The following is a 21098-nucleotide window of genomic DNA, read 5'->3' on the forward strand; positions in this document are numbered from 1 at the left end:
CAGGATCCCTATCCCCTTCATAAGAAATGAATTGGAGCTAGTGCTTGCTTTAGAGATGAAAGCATCACAGCTCAGTCTCCCGAGCCAAGCAAATTATCCATTATCCACATCTGTTTGCTACAGAGACGTTTTCTGCCTCCCTCCCTGCCCTCTTTAAGCACACCACTTAGAGTGGGCTAGATCTGTATCACATTTAAGGAAAGGAAATGCCAGTAATGTAGGACCCACAATTGGAAGCAAGAGAGGACTGTGGCAAGGAATGGCCCCCCTTACCTCTGCCATCAGCAAGGCACCGATTATAGCCCACAGGGCTGAAGTACTCGAAGACAAAGACGGCCACTGCAGAGATGATAAGCAGCATCACAAACATCATCACCCATACGTCAGCACTGAATGGCTCTGGAGGGGAAAAGAAACCCATGCTGAAAGACTTGACACACAGCAGCCACCTTGCCCCTCCCTTTCTTTGCCTTCTGGAGCACTCCAATGACAGTGTGTGGCAAAATAGTCTTGGGAGAAAAAGTTGTTACAGTGAAGCCTTCAACCCTAATCTGAAAAACATCCTGAATAAGTAGAAGCATAGTTTCGTTTTCTATAATGATTACACTGATTCTTACAGCCACATTTGTGACACATGGCTCCATTTGGAACCACACGCAGCTACTGTGTCATGCATTGATAAAATAAAGTGCATTGATAAAAGGCTGTTCCCAGGAAGTCCTCCAGCACCATCTGGAGAGAGTGGGGAAAATGAAACAGAACTGGCAGAGTTTCAGACAAGCATCCAACTTTCAAGTTGCTACTGAGCCAAAGAGCATCTCCAAATTTCTGAGGTTCAGCCCTAGTGACAGTAGTTTTTCAGCTATTCTATTCTTGCAGCAATTGGAATACTGGCTCATTCTAGAATTCTTAAGTGTTTCCATTCTGCAACTGCTCAATCTTTGCCAGTTTTCTCCACCTCCAAGCATGAAGAGATAAAGATGGGACTGTACCAGATTAAGGAAATCTAGAACTCTGGCCCACACTATAGTCAACTTTGAAGCCTCAATTTAGTTGCAATTAAAAAATGTTGAGTTTATTTTCCTGTTGTTTTTACACACCCCAGGTAATACTAGTGGAATATTGGAAGTCAATTTTCCTTGGCTAAAGACAAAAACTGCTGGAGAGTGAGTAGTAATGAAACAACTTCTTCAAGAAGTTTGGGGGGGGAAAAAAACCTATCCATATAAAATTACTTCTGTTTTTATGTGTTCTCAGGTTCCTGGCAGAGAGCAGACAGTAATTATGTAACTCACGCAGCCTGTTTGCTGCAACATAAAGGATTTTGTGAAGCCAAATAGTAGATAGTAGGAAGATGGGGAAATGCAGTAATACTTGTGCATTCTCCAACTACCCTCCTGCACTGAAGAACAATAGAAACCATTTTATTGGGATGCAGTGTTAGCAAAGAACTGATGGCTCGACCCTTCAAGTTCTGTTAGTAACTTCCCCCAGTGTCTCTAGCAAGCGAAGATCGAGTCAAATCTTTATAAATAATATCTCTGAAAGTACAGCAGTTCATTGCTAATTGTCATCACTAAGAAGTATACACTGGCTTACCAGCTATAATGTTTGAATCTTTTTTTTTTTTCTGGCCTACACTCCTTGAACATGCTATTAGTTGAGTCACTGGGAAACCACATGCTGTAGGGTAGATGGCAACCCCGAGGAGCCCATTCTTTGCTAGGATTACTGAGAAATGCCTTGGAACTTCTAAGCAGTGCCTATTTGCACTTGCCTGGATTTTGCTTGCTTGGAATTTAGAACTAAAGCATTCACAGTTTATTTTTACATACCTGTCCCATGAGTTCTCCTAAAAAGGAACTTTCAGACTAAGAATCACAAGTAACCTTCACCTAATTTTTGATGAACACTGGGCTAAATTTTAATTTTAGATTAAAATGATACCTAAGAAGGCAGAAGGTGAGACAGTTCCATTGCTACGTGACACCATGACGCTGATTCCAGTCTCAATGAAGGGCACAGAGAAATCCACCACTTCTGATCGTTCCTCATTAATTGTGAGGGAACCCACAGCCATATAGGCCCGTTTGGTGACAACCTAGAGAAAAGAAAAGAAGATTTCACACACACAGACCTAGGGCTAGCCCCGTTCAAGCATCATGTGTGTATCCCTTCTCACCATTCTGCCTCTCCATGCAGTTCTTTCACTCCTGTAATCCCATTCCCTATATTGTTTCTATCATTTCTCCTTTCTAATCTTTCATCAGGACACCTTCTTCTTTCAGGGAATCTATAGACATTTATCTTCCCCTCAAAGCTGCTATGTGTATAAAAAATAAATCCGCAGAGGTCTTAGGATAAACACATCATCCACTAAGAAGACGTCTTATCTCATTTTTCTGTCCTTGCTTTCTCCTCCTTCTAACACTGCAAAGTCTTATTTCATTCTTTATACATCTTATATATGATCGAAGCTTAATCTAGGCTGCAGCCTCTTTGGTGCACGGATATCACATTCTTTCTTTGACTATAAAGGCCAATTTTGTGACACTACAAGGAATAATAATTAATCTCTGATCAGGAAAGGTGGTCATGGTCAGAGAGTCAGAGCAGTTTAATTCACACAGTGCCCAGAAAGAAGTCAATCATTTCTATAGAGTCACTTCTGTCCCTTCCCTGAAAGGGAACAGAATAATGACTAGAGATCAGACCTGACCTATAGCACCCAGCCCAGGAATGAAGACCACCACACCCTCCTTTTGCTGCTGACCTCTCCAATCATTCCATTCCATGTCCCATTGATCTTTTTCCCATGCTTGCCATTAGTCACCAAGTAGAGGTCATAGGTGAACTTGACAGACTTTGAGATTTTCTTGAGGATGTCGATGCAGAACCCCTTGCAACACTTCTTCATATAATCCGGCTCCTCGTCAGTTTTGTTCCTGAACCATCACAACAAAAAATGAGTTAAAAAAAATAAAAATAAATAAAAAAATAAACAGAGAAAATTCCCTTAATTCCTCTCTATAATTAGTGTGAGCTTCCCCTCCCACAGTAAAATGTGGAGAATTTCACTTGTGATATCTGTGTAGGAGAGTGAAGGGTCACACTACAATGACTTTCCTAGTGGGGCCAGTCATGAACAGGCACAGGTCAGGCTGGACAAACTGAGGTGACTTTCCTAAAAAAGGATTATCAGGATGTGCCAGTACTGGCCCAGTACCCTACTGCTTGATGAGGAGAACACAATAATAGGAGACAAAGTTAGGGGTACATACTCAGTCACAATGCGTTTTTGGCAAGGGACTGTGTTCCTCATGCAGGTGCCACTGAGGGGGTCCACATTCTCCACAATGACAAACGGTGCCTCTTCCAGGGTCACTATACTCAGGTGATCATCCTCACGTTCCTCAGAATCAGGATAAAGCTCAAAGCGGGGCCATACGTAGTACTTCATCTGCAACTTCTTTTCCTTCCATTTCCCCACCTGTGGAGACATACAAAATACAAGGTAGACTTCTAGCTGCTCCATCCCTCTGCATTAAGCAGATTCCCAGGCAGGAGGACCACTCTGGAGTGCCCAAGCATGGGACAGAGGTGTTTTGGGGAAGAAGGCTCTGAGGAAACGGGTTCAAACCAAGAGAGAAAAGAGATTAAGAAAGATGTCTGTTAGTGTCTCATCCCTCTGATGGTCATACCCTCTGGAGAGTGAATGGATGACCAGAGGGGTACCACCAATATGGACAAACAGACATGACATCTTTCAGCTTTCTCAGCCAAGCAGCAACCGCGTATCTTGTAGTTCTCCTGAAAAGTTCAGCCTGCTAACCACAATAAAAATGATTATTTTCCCGTTAAAAGAGACAAGAAATACATACAGAACAAAAGTGAAACAAAATGTAATTTTGAAACAGAGAAGCTGAAAAAGCTCACTTGAAAAAGTCAAAACAAATCTTATTTTCTTTTTCAAAATTTTGTTTTCATTTGTTTTCAGTGACATTAATCACATTAATTCACCTTAACCAAAGTTAGCTTTATCCAGAAATAACTCCTCCTGGAAATAGGTTGCCCACTCTTAGTCAGGACTGAGTTATTCCAAGTGACAGAGCAGAGGCAACTGAAGAGGGGGATGTTCTGCAGTTCTAGGTGCGCCTTCACAGGAGATAATCATATACAGAGATGCATGTTTACCAGTACTCCTCCTAGTCCCTGCTAAGAGCTTACTAATATACCTACTCTTGTCTTTTCACAATGACATGTTTATGTATCCTAGCTGGAAACAAGGAATTGTTCTGTTTCTGACACAGAAAATCAAGCAGCATCTAAGATTTTTACTCTCACAATTTATCCATAAAGATGCATCGCAATTTTACATCTTTTCATTCTCCATTTCTGAAGCAGACATCGCTGCTTCAGAGAGCAGAAAAGGTGGGGTGGGAACTCCTTTGTTTTATACCTACTGCCACAAATAAGAGCTGTTTTGAAGTTAATCCATTCCCCTAAGAGAAGATATGTGTAGCACGCCCACTGCCAATGGTAGACCGCTTCTTGCAAAAAAATTCCAGGAAAAGAAAACACCTGAACTTCAACTACACTTTGAACTATCAAAGTCTCGCCTTTGTTCTCATTTCCCCCCATCACAGTTGACACTAATTAGCACCTTGGCTCACAGCTCGAGCTGAGTGGGCAAGAAACTAAAGGGGCTTGAGAAGGAACTTTCCTGCTCCATCCTCAAAGGAAGCCCTCCAGGCCATGAGGGGGGAGAGGCTGTGTGTGTATGTGTGTATGTGGGAAGCTTGTGTGACTGCTTTTAGTGGTGTACCTGCTTGATGGGTAAACAGAAAAGCTTCATTTCACTGCAATCCAACACTACCTCCCACCACCCCCAAATTTCAGTCATTTATTTATTTTAACGACAAGAAGGGAGGGAGAAGCACTTATTAGAGGCTCATTAGGTGTCAGCGGTTATTCTGTGAAACTCAAAGCCCAGCTGGGGTTTGGCATTTCAGAGCAGCCAGAATTCACATAAAACACTTGTCAACTTCAAAACAAACAAACAACCGCTTCATCTGGCCATGAAAGAAAAAGCCCACTCTGAGGGCTGGTGGAAGGAGAAGAAAGGCAGAAGAAATCACCCAGAGACAGGAACCTCCCCATCCACCCTGCAGAGCAAACATGGCACCCTGTGGAGAGCAGGACTGTGGTTTCTGCAAGAAGCAGGTGAAAGTGGCCATGTAGCAGGCCACCAAGTGGGTAGGGAGATGTTTTAATTTTAAAATACACTTTGATCAACAAGTGGAAGTCGTCAGAGTGGGAGCCCAGGGAACTGGTGGCCCCTTTTACCCATAAATGAGATTATGTTGGCCAGAACAGCAGTCTCTACTCACACCCTTATGTAAGTCTGCATGTAGAAAGTGCATTCCTGAGGGGACAGAGAGCATGTACCCATATGCTCACCTACAGTCTGCTCAGCCTTGCACTTCCCACTCATTGACCAAGCAGGTCAATTTATCATCAACTGAGCCAGAGATTTCTGCAGCACAACTTTGGTCTTCAAGTAACTGATCTAAAATCCCTAAAACCAGCTCAGTGAAACCACCACACAAGTAGAATAACTACACACACAGGGCTCAGGGGGGAGCAGTGATTAAGATGCTGCACAGAACGGCACAGACTTCAGCTCAATAACATTAACTTATCATAGAAATAAGCAGTTGATGAAAGAGACATCCTGCAGTATCTCAGCAGCACTTAGATATCACAGTAATAGGCATGATATAAACCCCTAAGTGATAAATTAGATCAGATAGGCAAACCCAACTCGTAATTACTCAGAAGTTCTCTGGGACAGAAAGAGGACTTCATAAGGCTGCATGCTAGGCACATTTCACAGCACTGTATTACATGGGCTGATGTTATGAAATTAGGATGACAGCAACAGTCATGGCCTCCTGTGCACTGGAGAATCTAACCTGCAAATACAGTTGTATGTGACCCTTCATTATTATCCCAGTGAAGTCCTCATAAATTGTTCAAAAAAGAGGGGAAACAGGATGCAAAGAAATGGCCTACTTAAATTAACTATGGACTGTCTCAAGTGTACATGCAAATATTGCACCTCATTGCTAACCTGTACAATCAACCATAACATATAATTATTTATACACCTGGAGACATGTACTGGGTATGAACCAGTGATACAAAGGAAGTCAGAAAAGATTTGTGAATTGAGGGAGAGCAGACTTCTTCACATGCTCACACATGCAAGGATCAAACGTGTACACCTGTAGTTAAAGACAGGCTTTAAGCCACACGTGGACAATGACAGTGAACATACTAAGAAGCACCTCAAGCATAGGACAGAGACAATGCAAGAAAATAAAAATATGCATTGCATGCTAGATAACCTGCTGTGAGAGAGAAGGAGCAATTCACTATGGGGACAGAGGTTAGCCTCAAAAGAATTAAATGTCACAGATTTGTCCAGATAATGATGCCTGCTTTTTAAGAATATAACCTGCCAAGCTGTGCAGAGCAGAATAAGGCACTTCTGAGCTCTTAGGATATTTGGTATTAACAGCTTGTAAACTGTTATTACTTAGGTTTTGCTCAGTGCTTGCCTCAGCAAAAAGAGGAAAAATAAACCATCCCAGGCATCCTACATTTGTCAACCCGCAGTTTCAAGACTCACTGGGTGTTCTCTGATCAGAGTCCAGTTATCCAAACTCCCACCAGGATTACTGCAGGGTCACAAAATCAGCAAAAATAAGGATGCCAGAGACCATTAACAACCACTTATAAATATTGTCCAAAACCTAAGTATTATCCTGTATGCAAGGGGAGGGCTCCTAGAGCCAAATTTTCACCTTGGTTTCCCATTCTCTGTCTATATCACATCAGACCTCATCAAGAAAGGGAGGTCACTTAGACTGGGGATTAATCTGGAGGCACTGAGGGAGAAGATAACTTTCACCTTAAAATACAGGATCCTACTTCAGATTAACAAGGTGTTGGGAGAAGACCAACATGTTTAGAAAACAAGCAAGTGAGAGCAACTGTAGAACAAAAAGTCAATCAGGATGCTATCCGTTTGCCTACCTGTGTAAGCTTTAACAGGCAGACAAAAGGTACAATTGCCTATAATAAGTCAGAGCCTTCCAAAAGCCTTCCAGCAGGCTGGCAAATTGCCTTAACCGCGGTATAATGCAGCCAGAACAAAAGTGTTCTGCAGTATGTTAATGCGTATCTCTAATGAAAGGCATTGTAGCATATTAGCTCCCTGAAACTAATTCTTAACAGAGCTTTGCTCCCCTCCCAAGAGAAGCTAAGGCTTGTAACAGTCATTTGTGACAGATGTTTCCCCAACCTGTCCTTTCACTTGCAGAGAGACAGCAGTCTCTGTGGGCAGTCTAACTATCCTTGCCATTAAAAAAGTGTGTTTTTTTCACCACCCCCCCAACTACCCCCCCCCCCCCCAATGTCTAACCTAAATCTTCTTGCTGCAGTTTATACCAGGAGAGTGTATTTCCTTATTCTTATGCATGTGCCCTTTCCAGTGTTATCAGGTCATTAAGATATTTATAACACAAGGGCTGGTAGTCTCATTCCGTGAATACCTTAAATGCTGCATTAGCTAAAGAAACTGCCTGCTCAAGTGACCAGCACTCAGTCTAACCATTTACAAAGCCCTACCTCAGATTTACAGTGCAGACAAAGAAGAGCTTCTCCCATAAACCTCCAAGACTGTCTGTTGTTGCCACAGCAGAAAACAGCCTCTCTGTTCCTTGTAGTATGCCAGTGAAGGGCCACAAAAGCATTTGGAGAAACTTCCAACTAATGTCAACAGATGGAGAAACAAAACCACATCAAAATGTGGTCCTTCAAGGACTAAATTGGAGAGAAAGATTCAGGGTTCAAAGAAATGGGGGGTTCAGACACTATTCTTGTGCAAGATACTCAGGTGCATTGTGTTTGATTTGTGGTTTAAGATTCTGATTTTGAAGAGACACCAGGAGAACTATGCCTGGGTAAAGTCTTTTAATAGTTTGTGTTTCATTCAGGCTTTCATTTGCACCATGCCTTGCACTACTCTATTAAAATTTTATCTAGCTTCCTGACACTCCTGGTATAGAAGAGATGTGAGGAAAGGAACAAAAAGGTATTTGGCTTCATTTAAAGAACAAAAGACCATTCCAAACTCACAATTCAAATGCTTTCTGCTTTTTCCAAAACATTTTTCCTCTTTTTATTAAATTTGTTTTCCAGGAGCTGAGGGACTTTTTCATTCCAGTGGGGAACATACAGGCAACAGCACAGGGCAGGAACTGGAAGGCACCAATTCCCTGCTTTGTCAAGGACCTCTGGGACCTGATCTGCAAAGACACCCTCATGTCTCTACTCTACGTTGTGTAAAATGGAAATAATTGTATGTTCTCACTTCTGGGGTGCATGGAGTGAATCAATAAAGAAATAGCCATGAGGTTCAGAAATACTGTGAAAACTGGGAGATACGCAGAGCTAGATGTGGGAACTCTTACAGTAAGTATAGAAAGCTTTCTGCTTTTTATCCTTTTGCCAATTAAATGGAAAGAGCTTATGTAACTTTTACATATGATTTTAATACACACACCAAAAAAAAGGGAAAATCAAATATAGAAAATGCAAATATCTGGCAGAAAACAGTCATATTATTGGCAATATAGCTGATGCAAAAGCACACCTTACCCCTCTAGAAAAGTTAGAGAGTCTGGGGAGAAGTAAGAGCTTTGTCAGTACAATTCATGTAGTTTCTAAATGAGGACATACAGAAACCAGAATAACTAGGCAGGACTGAAAAGGGAATAGGAATAGGAATAACAGAAATACCATAGAAATAATATTTATAACTGGGACACTGCCAGCAGAAGGTATGTCCTCCTTGGAGTACATAAAGGCAATGGCAAACCTGAGGAGTTGGTTTGTGCTGCAGTAGACTGTAAGTGTCATACATAAATAAAATAAAATCATTTGGGATTAAAACAGTTTTCAGAAGGCCAGTTTAAGGTATTTCACGGGGGTTGTAATAGCACTGTGGTTTAACCCAGCAGGTGGATGAGCACCACACAGTTATTTGCTCGCTCCCCACCTCCCCACATCTCAGTAGGATGGGAGGGAGAATCACAGAAAATGAAGTAGAACTCATAGGTTGAGATAAAACTATTTACTAAGACAGAGAAAAGGAAAAGGATAATAATTATGTCAATATGTGTGCGCATGTGTGTATATATATATAAATGTATATAACAAATGATGTACCCCCCCACCATCAATGCCCATCTAACCCCCTGAGCAGCAGAAGAGAGACAGATGCCCTTCCATCCCCTTCAAAACTTGTTCTACTTGATATCATAGAACATGGAATATTCCTTTGGCCAGTTTAAGTAAGCTGTCCTAATTCTGTTCCCACACAGCTCCTTGGGCCCTTCACTGCAAATGTCCTGGGCTCCAGACCATTTTGCTTAGCAGCAGCTATAAACATCAGTGTGTTATCGAAACTGTTTTTGTCCTAGAACCAAAACACAGCATCATACCAGATACTCTGAACAATTCTGTCCCAACTGAAACTACTACATGTAGAGACACACTGTAGATCCACAGGCTTAGCCTTCAGTATGGTCAGAGATGTTCTTACCATTATTAAAGAGAAATTATATCAGAAACAAAGTCATTAGGAAAGACTTGAGCATCACTAGATAAGGCAGGGAACAAATGCAAATTTTAACAGCAGCACCTGGATGCCTCATTTTTCCAGACTTGATTGGTGATGCTTTTCTTCACCTCAGAATTACTCAACAGACAATAGGTTATGCTGTTTTACACTTGGTTTGGGTGAGCAGCAAAGAACCTTACAGAAAAGCAAGTTATCAAAAATAACCTTGGCTTGATTAAGGGAACAGAGAGCCTACCTTAAAGGAGGAGATTAAAAGGCTTGTTTAACCTAGATAAATGAAAACCAGGAGAGGATATGATTGCTCTGTATAAATAAAGGGGGGACAGATACTCAAGGGAGGAAGGAAAGTTGTCTTGTTTTCTTATTTTATTTTATTTTATTTTATTTTATTTTATTTTATTTTATTTTATTTTATTTTTTTTAAGTAGAAAAACAATGTTGGCACAAGAACAACTAGTTATGAGAAAATCTGCCTTGAAAACAAGATGGCTTTTAATCACCAGAGGAGGGAGGTTCTAGAACAGCCAGCCAGGAGAAGCAGTGAAAATAACTACAATGGGGTTTGCATTGGGCTATATGATGTTGCTGCCTAGAGCAGCAGAGAAGGGACCAGATGAGCCCTTCCAGTCCACTAGTCTTAAGTAAGCAAAAACAGGAGCAGTAATTCCTCTGTGAAAAGCCTCTTCTCTTTGCCTTTGCAGTCTGCAGATGTCAAAACTTGTATCTCTGTTCTCCAGCCAACCCACGTGAACACAAAGGCTCTTATTATTAATATCTCCACCTCTTTAAGTTCATACTTTCCTCATTCAGCAACAAGATCTTCTCTAGGGCCTTGAGAATAAAACATCCCTTTTAGCCTCCACCCATTAAGCTGTGACTCTCACACTTACACTGCTGACTTCACAGCTATTGGCAATTGCTGTGAAGCTACAGGTCTCCATCCTTTCCTAGGCAGATAGAAAAGAGATGCCACGGAAAGCAAAAAAATCTCCTGTTTACAGACACTTAGGGTGATTAATTAGCAACATCAACCAATGCAGACAAGAAATGGTTGTGAAACAAGTGAAATTAATTAACACAAAAACAACGCTCCTTCGTGAACCTCAAGTTCACCTCCCACAACCAGCTGGGGAAGGCTGCTTTTTCCACTTCACCTTCAGAAGTAGGAAGTGTCTCTAACAGCCTTTCAGTCAAGCATGTAGATGACAAGAGATGGTGGATTTTTCTTTCCTCTATCTTTATACTGCACCTAACATATAACAGAGAGAGGCTTAGTGCATAATGCAGACAGGGTGAAGTATCAGCTCTGGCTTTACAACTCATTTCTGCAATTCTGGGAATAAAAGCACTTTGCAGAAACACAGTTCCCCAGCTTGCTAAGGTCTGGCATTTACATAGCTTTTGCTATTTCTGCTGAAACATCTCTTTCTTGGTGCATTTATATGCTTTTTGCAATTGCTAAGGTCCCGTCCCCTGCCATGATTAGCATGAGAAGGTTAATGAGATATACTTTGAGTGCTTCTGTCTTCTGCAAAGTCAGTGAACTATGGAGCTCCACTGGTGTCACGAAAAGGTCAGGACTGCATGAATGCCAAGATGCCTTGGTAAATCATTCCTCTAAACCAGAGGGTATCATGAGAGCACTACAGGCATAAGAACAGCCTGAAATTATAGCTTCTTCTAGGTGACGGTGTTGTTTCTGGTGGCAGCATTAACTTAGTAGTCAAGAAAGTGGTGCATCCAAACAAGGCTGATGCACACAGGAGCTGTATGGCTTTCAGAGATACATATTAGCTCAAGGTTCTCAGTGCTCCATGATGTATGGGTGACTAAGATTTATAGAAGTGCATGCTGTAATCAGCACAGGCATAATGGGGAGACATGAGGGGAGAGGTTAGACGAAACTTTGTGGTTGTGTGGCCTGTGATCTGAGTAGGCTGAAGGATGGAACTCAGCAAAGCAATAGCTTCTAGAGGGCAGAATTGGGATTTTGCAAGAATTAGAGAATATTTTTTTTAAAAAAAGGACACAAAAAGCACCACAGAGTGAATTTACCATCCAACACAACTCACCTCCAGTTAACAGGTAGTAACACCCCTGATTTAGGCTCTTCAGTAATGTTGCAGACTCTGGAGCCATCATGCCTTTCTGAATTGATTCTGGGTGAGGAGTGGGAAGTTTAATACAGTGTCCTAAACACCAGCAACACCAGGCTATTCTGATTCTGATCTGGGGAAAGCCAGGGAGCTTACATTACTCCTATCCTTGCTCACCTAAGATGAAAGAACAGTTCACATTGAGCATCTGTACAGCTCTCATCTGCAGAATCATGAGCTGGGAGAAAATGTAGTTGGGATTTTGGTGTAAGACTGCATGTTTTGTGTGACATGGCGTTCAGGAGTGACAAAGGTTTAAAAATAAGTGTATTTTTATGTACATGTATAGGCATCTAAATGCTTTCTGAAAGCATTTTGAGGTCTATCGGAGGGCATCCGCATTGTGCAGGTGTCCAGTACGTGTCCATGCATGTAATGCCCTATCTAATGATTTTTCCCCTTGGCTTTCCCTGTTGAGTGCTGGGCTTGAGTTTGCATTTTGCTGAGCTTTCATTTCTTTCACTCGGGCTTTTTTCTTCCCCTAAAACATGTTACACAGAGGGAGGGATGGATTTGTCAATTCATGTCGCGATCTGGGAAACAGTTCAGAGCTCTGGCTGATAAGCGGGTCCTGTACAGTGGTGTGTGAGCCCCTAATGCGTGTTCCTCTGTCCAGTACACCTACTCCATACACAAGCGCAAACATCTTCTCCCGACATCTCTTTGGAACTGAGGCTGAGAGCACACTTAAAAAGGCAGATCCAAAGGAAAGCCAAAGATATTTCTCTGTGCTGAGGAAGGCTCTGTGTCAAAGCAGGCCCCCAGTGGGGTAGGAAAAGTGGCAACACAAAGAAGGAGGTAGTGAGCTGCCTAAACCCTGCTGTTCTCTGAGCTGTGAGAGAAAGATGGAACACACTGCTTTGAAAAACATCTATGAAAATATCAGAGAGATCCCTGAACTTGCAGTGGGGAGGTGCCATGGCAGGTGAAAAACTACAACATCCTGCACACATGAGCCACAGACCCTGCCCTCAATGCAACAGCCCCACATGCAGAGCCACACAGGCATCGCTGCATGAACACTTCTGGCAGAGAGATGCAACACATCCAACTCTTCTCTCACTGTGGACAAGAGGGGAGCACACCTCACTCCAGAGGAATTATTGCCTGCACTGGAAGCAAGATTTCAGGGAAGGTCTGCATGTCCTGCTCCCTCCCAGGTTGGCTATTAGGAAAAATTTCTTCTCAGGAAGAATGGTGCTGCAGTGGCACAGGCTGCCCAGAGAGGTGGTGCAGTCACCATCCCCGGAGGTGTTCTAGATCCATGTGGATGTGGCACTGAGGACATGGTCAGTGGGCATGATGAGGATAAGCTTACAGATGGACTAGATGATCTTAATGATCTTTTCCAACCTTAATGATCCTGTAATTCTATGATTCCCTGTCCCATCACCACTCAGCACCTAACACCTGCCTGACAGTGGTCCTGCACCCCACCATCATGTACAGTCCCTGCTGCAAAGATTCCAGAAGGACAGCCCACAAGCTGAAGAATGCACTGCTACAGGCAAGCACTGGGCTTTGCTTGAAAAGCATGATGCTCTGCCCAAACAGTAGAGAAGACTTGAGATCTCTACCTGCACTCTACAGGCAAGACCTGACCCTTGGATAGAGTCCACCAGTGGGACAGCTGGTTCACCACACACGTGTGTATTGCTGCCATGCTGCCTGGAGCTAGGAAGCGTTGTGAGCAGCAGGGAGCTGCTCTGCCAAAAGATTTCACTCCTTTCCCACCCATACACAGGTGCAGCCAAATATACACACAGGTACCTCCAGCAGCAATGATCCTAAGCTGATCTGGGCTTGGAGTCCAGAGCTGCCAAGGGCCCAGCTGAGGCCATCTGGGCTGTGCAAAAGGAGTATGATCAGACTTGAGTACGGTTAGAGAGAAAGGTAACCTTGAAACCCACATCTTGGGAAGGAGAGAAGAAGCTATCTGATTTGTCAGTCCTAGCTAGCAAAGAAGGGTTAAGCCAAGGACTGCTCCTGGGAGCATGGCCATAGGGAGATAAAATTCTGCCATTCTCTGAGCACAGATGGACCTCAGGCATACCTATTTTTCAAAGACTCGTCTGTCATTTTGTCCCTAAACATGACAACAACAAAGCAGATATTGTGCAGTTCCCTTTCTGCAGCCTGAAAGTAGAGGAACAGGCACACAGCAGCAGTCTTGGAGACATGAGATGAAGCTGAGGCTCTCAGCAGGTTGCAAAAGGTGTTCCGAGGCACATATTAGTCCACATCTGAAATGACTTCTCACAGTCTGGAATTAGCTGGATGACTTCATATGTGTATATAAATGTGTGTGTATGTACTGTATGGTTATCTCTATTAGAGGGAGAGTTAGTAGAAGGCCTGTAATTAGCTTCTCTGACACTTTCCACTACAAAAGTCTTTAGGCTGGTTCTCTGAGAAAAGCCAACATCTCCAGGTTTTGCAACAGGAATCTGAAAGTCAGCGAGGAGGGTACCCTGAGGCTAAGGACATGATTTTTACTTTGGCCCATCAAATTTCATTCAGTCTTAATTGCATTATAAACTGTTAAATAATCATCATTTCTTTCCTGTCACTTTCTTGAAGAAGTCCTGGGAGACAGCCCAAATGGCATCTGAGCATAAATGTTTCAAGAGCTAAGTCATCAACGCAGTAAACCAGTGGGGACGTCCCTACCAGTAGGACAGTCATAACAAGGAACACCCAAGCTATAGCAGGTCAAGGGAAAGAAAAAAGCCATGTTAGACATCTCATAGAACAGAGACAAGCCATTTAGGTGCTCCTCTACCTTTTAAATGCACCTTACTATGAAATGGTCACTTGCACTTTGCTATTTAGGATGCAGAAGAAAGGCCAACCACGTAATGACTGTCTGTGGAACAAACACAGGTTAGTTACCTCAGTCAGACTCAGTACCGAAGGCTCTGTTTATATGAGAATGAACAATATGTTTCTACAGAAAAGATTCTGAGGTTTCCCCTTGGGGAAAAAAATAAAAAAATAAAGAAATGAAAAGAATAAAAAAAAAAAAAACAACATAAAGCAAACTGCACAGAAGGGAACTTACTTATACTGAATTATTAGAAAATAGGAGGTTTATGATTTCCTCTTCAACCTTTCTTTCTTCCCACTTGTGTGTGGACATTTTGATTCAAGTTGTAATTAATGAGTGCATACAACTTTCTCCACGGGGTCCCTGCCTCAATCCCTGAATTGGAAAGACACTTGAAGCAAAAGAATTAAAGCGGCCCAGGAAACAAGACTGGCAGCTCCCAGTTTGGCTTCACAAACTAAAAATGAAATCACTGTTCATTTATTTTGCTGTATGTAATTGCTTATAAAGCTCTATGAATGTGCTTGAGCCCTTACAAAACCAATAAACGGGCCAATAAAGTATCAGTGAAGAAGGAGAAAAAGCTGCCCATGAGGTACTGAATCACCAGGCACTGGCAGAGGAGAGAGGAATAAAGAAACAGTAATGGACAGCAAACCAATGAACCAGTGCAGAGATTATTCAGTCCCACTTGATTATGGGAGCAGTATCCATGACCTTGCCAAGGGGTTTGAAGGGGCAAACAAAGCACAGGCCAAACTGGAAGGGAGCACAGAGGGACGGGAAGAGGGTGAAGCTGGCAGGTGTCTCGTGGCCATAGTGCCCAGAAGAGGAAAGGAAGGCACCAAGGCTGCAGATTATGCTGGCAGGTTTCTCACTTTGCAGCAATAGTTTTGTAACTATTTTATATAAGGGAGTGGGAGACCTGATCTGCATGGGAGGCGTGGACAGAACCAACCAGGCCTGGTCTGTGTAACCCTGGAGCAGAAGCATCAGGGAAGAGGTATCTGACATAGGAACACTGGGAGGGCTGAACACAAGCCAGTTATGGTCCAGATGCTGTCTAGCCATGCTAGCCCAGCAGGGATAAGCTGCAAGCTGAGGCAGCTTGCCAGGCTCAAGCAGCTGCCTTGCACCCCACCATGCTGCTAAGTCCCTGTGGCATTTATTGCTCTGCACAGTGTGGACTTACCATCGCCAGCCCACGCCAGCACAGGCAGCTCCATGCTGGATTTCACAGTGCTGACTTGCCCTGAGCAGCTGCAGCAGCTGCACAGAGAGCAGATGCTTTCTCCCCAAATACCCTGGGGGGAAGGGACCCAAGTGCTGGCTGTGATCCTGTCCTGTGCTTGCTGTGCGATTTTAAGCAAGCCATCTAAGCTTTCTGAAGCTCAGTTTTTCCCTTCATGAAAGGCTCTGAATAACCCACCCTACACTGCAAAGGGGTTGCATGTGAACAGGGATACAAGAGTTGGGAGCAACAGCATAAGTCAGTATAAGCAGATGCCTTGACTTCCCCACCCCAGAGGAAATCATGCAGCTCAGGGCTGCCCCTACAGCACCTCACACCCCACATATGAGGAAGGCATTTGTCACGGAAGGGTGCTGGCTGCTGCAGAGTGGCTGTGTGCATCAGCACTCAGCAGTGGAAATAGTGCTGGCTGATGAGAGAGCAGCCATGCAGCAAGTCAGCATGTGGACCAACAGCTGTAAAAAGAACACGAGGATTTTATATAGTACTTGCTGAGAACTAGTTTGGGATCAGGAGATTAACTAAAGCTCATGAGCACATTCTTGGGTCACCTCCAGCTGCTCTGGGAGCTGAGTGGCACAGGTGAGCAGGCAGCTTTCTTTCCTGGCTCTATAGAGACACCTTTCCTGGAAGAGGGAGAACAGTGACACTCGAGCTGGCACAGCACCACAGCACCACTCAGTCCAGCCCCTTCCAGCCTCTGAGAAGCAGTACCACACCATTCCCATGCTCAGTGCAACACTCAGTCAGTGCACACCCCCCTGGAGATGGCTCCATACCACTTCTCTGCCCAACCAGGACCCCATACAGTTGGTTTGTGCAACACAGGATGGATGTGGGTGCAAGATCCTTGGACGGCAGGATTGCTTCTCCTTTCTACTCTCCTCTGAGCACTCCTCCAAAGCAGTTCCCCAGCTGCAGCTGAGAGCTGTGGATCACTCTGTGCTGCTGACTTGCAAACTGAGGAAGCACCCAAGACCTGTGCAGGAGAAACAGCCTTGGAGAAGAACCAGGTGAGCAGCTGTTCCTGGTGATAAGATGGACACTGGGATGGGGTTGTCTATCCTGTGCAGAGCAGCCCCATGGCCACATACGAACACAAATGTGCCCCAGCACCAACTTCAGCCCTGGCTGTTTGTCTGCTATGCCAAGAGCATCCAGTAAGCCAGGTTTTACTGCTCTTGTGACAGACAAGATCATGCTTGTGACTGAACAGCCATCAGTTCTCATCTTCTGATTATTTCACCAGGCAACCTTAACATTCCATTAATGTCAGTCTTTGTGAAGCTAAATATGTACACTAAGCACATATACAAATACATATAAATACATCACCATCTAGCAGAGAATCCAATTAAGTGAATATGTTACGCCTTAGCAATTAATGAATTCAACAAGCTGAGCTGCCTCTTGCATAAGATTAAAGCTCATGCAATATCAACCACAACAAAAAAGACCTCATATTCTCCTATTCATTGTCCACAAAGAAATAACTAGCACCTAAATCAAGAGGTAAATTCAGGTGTGTTTGCATTAGTCACATACAGCCTGTCCTTCAATTCATTGTAGCCTAAGAGAAATTCAAGACCATCTGTCCCTGCATGCATCTCCTTAGACATTCCTGTGCCTTTAGACATCTTTCCAGAAAGAAGGTCTGTAAAATGCCAGCGTTCTATGGGTTAAAAGAAAGCAAATTCCATAACTGACCAGAGCTGGCACTCTAACCACTCCACTGATGCAAGTACTCCTTCTCCTTGCATTCAGCTGATATTTTTTGTTCCAGTTTGTGTAAGTGTATACGTGTGTATGTGTATACGCACACATGTCGGCATTCTTTTGTATGTTAATCTTTCTCCAGGACAAGGTTTTTTTTGTTTTGTTTTGTTTTATGCAGCTTCTGCCTCTCAGCAACAGACAATACCGAGCCCTTTAGGGACTGCTCATTCCCTCCATTTCTCACAATACTCTTTCTTTGCATTCATAAGACATTCCCTGGGGGGAAAACTCTACATAAATAAATATTTAAGTAGCCACTAAACCACAGAACATGTAGAACAGCACGCAAGAGACTTGGCTGCAGAACTCAGGGCACAAGGGGGAACAAAGAGAGGCATGGCTGGAAGGGTTGGGAGGAGTGTTGCTGATGTGAACTGGAAACACAATGATCTCCTCCTCTCCCCTGACCCAGTGCTAGCTCTTACCCTGTGACTTGAGCTAATTGATTTCAGATAGGTCTGAGTTAGTGCTACTGCACAAATCCAAAAACTATGAACATACCTTATGGGGAGTTTAACAGAGGAAAAATCCTTGAAGGGAGATGCCAAAGACATGGCTAAAAAGCTAAACTTCTGATGTTGAGCCCTTTTTTTGCTTCATCAGCTCTGTTATTCTCCCAGTTGCTCTCACACTCCAGGTGGAGGCTGTGAACACCCAAGAGCTCCGAGCCTCTTCTGTGGTCTGGCTGGGTGTGGTGCAGACACCAGCTGTACCCTTTAGTCTGGGTACAAGAGAGCTGCCCACACTCATCCCTGCTACAAACCTCAGCAGAGGCTATTACAGTATTAATGACTCTGTCAAGTGTAGCAGCTTGTGGATCCTATACACCTGCGAAATTATGTGTGCCTACACCCACAGCACAGCAGATTTCACAAGTCACTCTGAGACAATAAAGAATAAAGCTTGCATCCTTTCTAGATGATTTGAGAAATGCTGGTTTGAAAGTGGATATTATAGGGAACAGGGTATAAAATTGGCCACTTATGTCACCCATGTAAGATGGTAGTGTGAGAGGTAATAATCATATGAAATGTGCCATACCCCAGGAAGCCACACACTACTTGTATGCTTCCCAGCATATCCAGAAGAGCTAAAAACCCCTCAGAAAATCCAGTCAAGAGTCAGTTTCATGCAGAGCTGTGGGAATACAGTGTGGCATTCACACTGAGCCTGCAGCAAGCACCATCAGGCTTGAAGCACAACTTGAATGGTCAGAGGAGGACATTTTCTATGTGCTGGCATGCTGCTGTCAGAGGGAGATGCTTCTGAGAGACTTGGAGACCTTTTCTTCAGGAGACTGACCCAGATTTTTCACTTCCCTGGAGAGTTGAGAAGGTCAAGGAAGGTCAAGGCCCCGTAGGTGGCTCAGGGGTTTTATTTTCTGCTCTGGATACAAAGATACTGGCTGCTGTTTGAGTTCTGGTAGGAGGCAAACCATCACTGAGAGCTTGGGATTCAAAGTGAATGCAACCAGCCAATAGGACAAGAGGTAATGGTTTTAAATTGCGCTGGGGATGTTTAAATTGGAAAAAATTCTTCTTCAAAAGAGCAGTGCTGTGGTGGCACAGGCTGCTCAGGGAGGTGGTGCAATCACCGTCCCTGGAGGTGTTCCAGAACCATGTGGATGTGGCACTGAGGACATGGTCAGTGGGCATGGTGGGGATGGGCTGATGGTTGGAACAGGTGATCTTAGAGGTCTTTACAACCAGAATGATTCTATGGCAGCCATGGCTTCACTCTGTTTCAGTAATTTCTGTCCCGGCAGAACATTTGTATTATCATTTTACACTGATTCAAGTTAGAGTCTTTTGGGGAATGGAGACACTTTGGGGAAAAAGCTCTTTACTGATCAGAAAATAACATACCCACTGTTTATAGGCATCTGAAGAACAGCCACTGCACATATGCAAATAAGTGTGCTCTACAGGAATGGTACAGAAGATGGTTTCTTACCTGAAACCTGCATAGTCAGAAAAGTATGTCACCCCCTAGGCAGCCTTCTTGCACTCCTTGTCTCAGAAATTTGAATGGTGGGCAGCATCCACCAGAGCAGGAGATGAAGGTGTTCTGTCAGTGTGGCATGTACAACAGAACACACGAGACCAGCCCATTCCTCTCAACCATTTCCACTTCTCTGTAAGCAGAGTGGGAAATGAAGACACTCTTCTCACAAACAGCTGTTAAGATGTCAAAGCATAACTGTATTTGCATGGTTGGGATCCCTCAGGAGTTTCACCCCACACAGCTATCACAGCTGATTCCCCAAAGTGGCTGCTGAATTGCCAGGCTCCTTGCAGATTGCTTTCTGTGGCATCAAGCCCCTTCCACCCCTTGCCTTCTCGCTGTCTGTGATTACCCCTGCCTGTCAGCACTGCAGTAAATATGTGTGTGTTTCCAGGTCTCTCATTTCTCACTTTACAGAATTCTCTCGCTTAAAAACACTTTCCCATCACAGCTTACACTAAAATATAGAACAAACAGGAAATTCTGAAAGGCTCACCTGCTCCATTCACTGTGTTTTAAAGTACCTGCACCTAACTAGGAACTCCTTTCTACTTCTTGCAAGAGCTTACTGCACTTCTGCAATGGTAACTTTCTTGTATAGGTGCCTACGCTCATAAGTGAAGAAAAATCAGGTCTTATACGAGGGTTGGACAAGATAACTCCAAAAACATAAGTCTGAAGAAATATTAAAAGCAGATCAGTGCGACTGAATGAAGGAGAGCTCTGTGCTCCAAATCCTCAGTGTAGGAAAGAGGCCACCATGCGGGCACGAACGTAGCCAAATTCCTGACACCACTGATGCAGGTCTGAGGCACAGGATTATGATCCAGGTCTGTTGACCTTCCCAGACTGCCCTCTCATCTTTTTTTATATGGCCTTGACAAATACCCATGGGACCCCCCACACGTCCATTCAAAAGGCTGTTTCAGAGATCATTTGCCTAGATACCATCTTTCCCTTTTCTTTTCAGCCTTCCCTTTCCTCTCTGCTCAGCTACATCAAGTGCTTTTTTCAAGATGCTTGATGCCTCTAATCTCTCTTTCAGTGCCTAGATGTGAATGATGACCTGTTTCACCTTCTGTAGGATTTTAGAGACCTGTGTACCTTTCTTCAGTGTTGACCTCCTTCATGAGTGAGGTCCCATGAATACCAGTGAAGTAACAGTGTTGCTTTTCCTCATATTCTGTTCTGATTTTGCCCAAATGGTTGCAGGTAATTGACAACAGTCAAGTTGCTGACAGCACCACAAAAAGCACAAATACTGCCTGATTCCCCCTTTGCATTCCCCCGCAGATCAGTGCAAAAAGATTCACTGATATTAATGAATTAAATACACCAACTCTTCACAGAGTCTTTCTGAAGTATTCACAG

At 43.6% G+C, this 21098-nt stretch overlaps 1 protein-coding gene across 4 annotated transcripts in view; it reads right to left on the minus strand.

Annotated features, from left to right (window-relative positions):
* The window catches only part of GRIN2B (glutamate ionotropic receptor NMDA type subunit 2B), a 211939-nt gene that overhangs the window by 38832 nt on the left and 152009 nt on the right, over positions 1 to 21098 (minus strand). For 3 of the 4 annotated variants that reach the window (XM_032444362.2, XM_032444365.2, XM_032444367.2), the window contains exons 6-9: positions 3282 to 3490; positions 2774 to 2945; positions 1948 to 2101; positions 274 to 399 (exon numbers count right to left, since the gene is read on the minus strand). In XM_032444362.2, coding sequence (XP_032300253.2) covers positions 274 to 399; positions 1948 to 2101; positions 2774 to 2945; positions 3282 to 3490 — 661 coding nt within the window. Of the gene's footprint in view, positions 1 to 273; positions 400 to 1947; positions 2102 to 2773; positions 2946 to 3281; positions 3491 to 18224; positions 18362 to 21098 lie in introns of those variants that run through there. The other variant, XM_085539072.1, reaches the window with a different exon arrangement.

This window comes from Coturnix japonica, chromosome 1 (genome assembly GCF_054131305.1).
Source record: "Coturnix japonica strain WE chromosome 1, WE-NBRP24, whole genome shotgun sequence".
Classification (NCBI taxonomy): Eukaryota; Metazoa; Chordata; class Aves; order Galliformes; family Phasianidae; genus Coturnix; species Coturnix japonica.